At 41.3% G+C, this 1,771-nt stretch overlaps 1 protein-coding gene across 1 annotated transcript; it reads right to left on the reverse strand.

Moving 5' to 3' along the window:
- Positions 1 to 204: 204 nt before the first annotated feature.
- LOC111700845 (Krueppel-like factor 2) lies at positions 205 to 1,436 on the reverse strand. Its single transcript, XM_023471901.1, has one exon. The coding sequence runs from the start codon at positions 1,407 to 1,409 to the stop codon at positions 528 to 530; it is 882 nt and encodes a 293-aa protein (XP_023327669.1). The 5' UTR covers positions 1,410 to 1,436; the 3' UTR covers positions 205 to 527.
- Positions 1,437 to 1,771: the final 335 nt, after the last annotated feature.

Below are 1,771 nucleotides of genomic sequence, written 5' to 3' on the forward strand. Positions count from 1 at the left end.
AATTAAATAGTCTAGTTTGAAAATTTACATCCCATCAGATTGAAAAAAAAATCAATTCGTCTGTGTGCGCCCCATATCTAATTCTTCTTGTGATTCTTTCTTTCATCCAATTAATTAATTTGTAAACGAACTTTCCTTCTGTCTCATACCGAGTACCTTTCCTACATTTTTAAACTTTTTATAACACGAATAAAGAAACAGTTGTTAACATGAGATCAAAATTTATTAGGTGCAGAAGTGTGCAAATATATATAGATAGTTAGATAGATAGATAGATACATTATACATCTTTTAACTCAGATGAAACCTTCTGATTTTTATACAAGGCAGCAGCTTTGCTAATTAACCGACAACGGGGACCGGTCAGAAGGAGCGCCGACAAGGACCGGTCAACTTCAGATCCAGGAAAGACTAGAGGTAGTAAGATAAATCTGGGTTCATCTTAGAGCTGGATATTGGATATTGGGATAAAATAATCTGGGAGCGCGGTACTCCAAGTACTTCTTAGTCAGGTTTCAGGTTCAATTTTACTCCAAATGCTTCTTGATATGGAGAGCAAGGTGATCTGATCTTGCAAATGCACGTTCACACATATTACATTTATAAGGACGGATCCCGGTATGTTTTCTCATATGTCTCCCTAGTTCATCAGACCTGGAGAACTTCCATCCACAACCCTGCCATGTACATAGATACGGTTTCTCTCCAGTATGGGTTCTCATGTGAGCTTTCATATGAGATGCTTTGTTATAAACTTTAGAACACCCCTGTTGAGGACAAGTATGGATAACTGGAGTTCTCTTTACTGTTCTTCTTCTTCTCTTCTTGGGTTGATCAGATTCCGGAGAATATAAACTTAGATCTAATCCAAGATAGTTAGTTGGACCTGTACTTGATATACTGGATACAGGGGGTTGAGAATATCCATACATGTACACTGTACTAGGCTCCTCCTTGATATTATTGTATCCATAGTATCCTGTATCCTCTCCCATGTATGGATATGTATAGTTGTATCTATCTAGATCAGTTACATGGGTTGGACTTCTCTCTGTACAGCCAGAACCTGGAGATGGTGTATCAGAAGGGAATGACGGAGAAGGAGATGGAAGAACGTATCCAGGGTTGGATGTCTCGGATCCACTCACTGGAGATGGTTGTGATTCATAGGATGGAGAGGGTGTTGGAAGATAGATTTGCTCTGGGTGTTCTGTAGAATAGGTTGGATACTGTGTCGTATAGGTAGAGTAGGATGGATCATAGTACTGGTTGTAGAGAGGAGGAGAATATCTAGAATGTATATCCAGGGGTGGAGTATAGGCTGGAGAAGGTTGGGTGTTGTAAGAATATCCAGTCTCAGGGATACACCCAGAGTACGGAGCTACAGTAGTGTCTGGATTCAACCACATTATTTGTAGAGGTCTCACCTTGTCTAGGTGTATTGAGCAACTGAGTGGATGAGGAATACACCTGACCCGGGTTCTGTTGCTCGGCCCGCCAACCATCCCGCGCCCAGCTCATTATCTCATTGGTTCCTCTCCAACCAATAGGAGCCAGGCAGATATGTCATCTTTTTAGTCTAGGCCTGGTTATATCTAAATATGCCTATTTTCTATAAAAATGGGCGGTTATATAAATCTGCAAGTTCAAGTTCATAAGACCATGGGTGTGTATGCTTTCTCGTTGTAGATGTAGGTGCTCCGCCCTACTCCGCCCTGCTACTACACTACCGCATTCTTACTCAGGGAGGAGATCGTCTACTCCCAGTCTA

The sequence above is a fragment of the Eurytemora carolleeae genome, unplaced genomic scaffold (genome assembly GCF_000591075.1).
Source record: "Eurytemora carolleeae unplaced genomic scaffold, Eaff_2.0 scaffold332, whole genome shotgun sequence".
In the NCBI taxonomy this organism is placed as follows: domain Eukaryota; kingdom Metazoa; phylum Arthropoda; class Copepoda; order Calanoida; family Temoridae; genus Eurytemora; species Eurytemora carolleeae.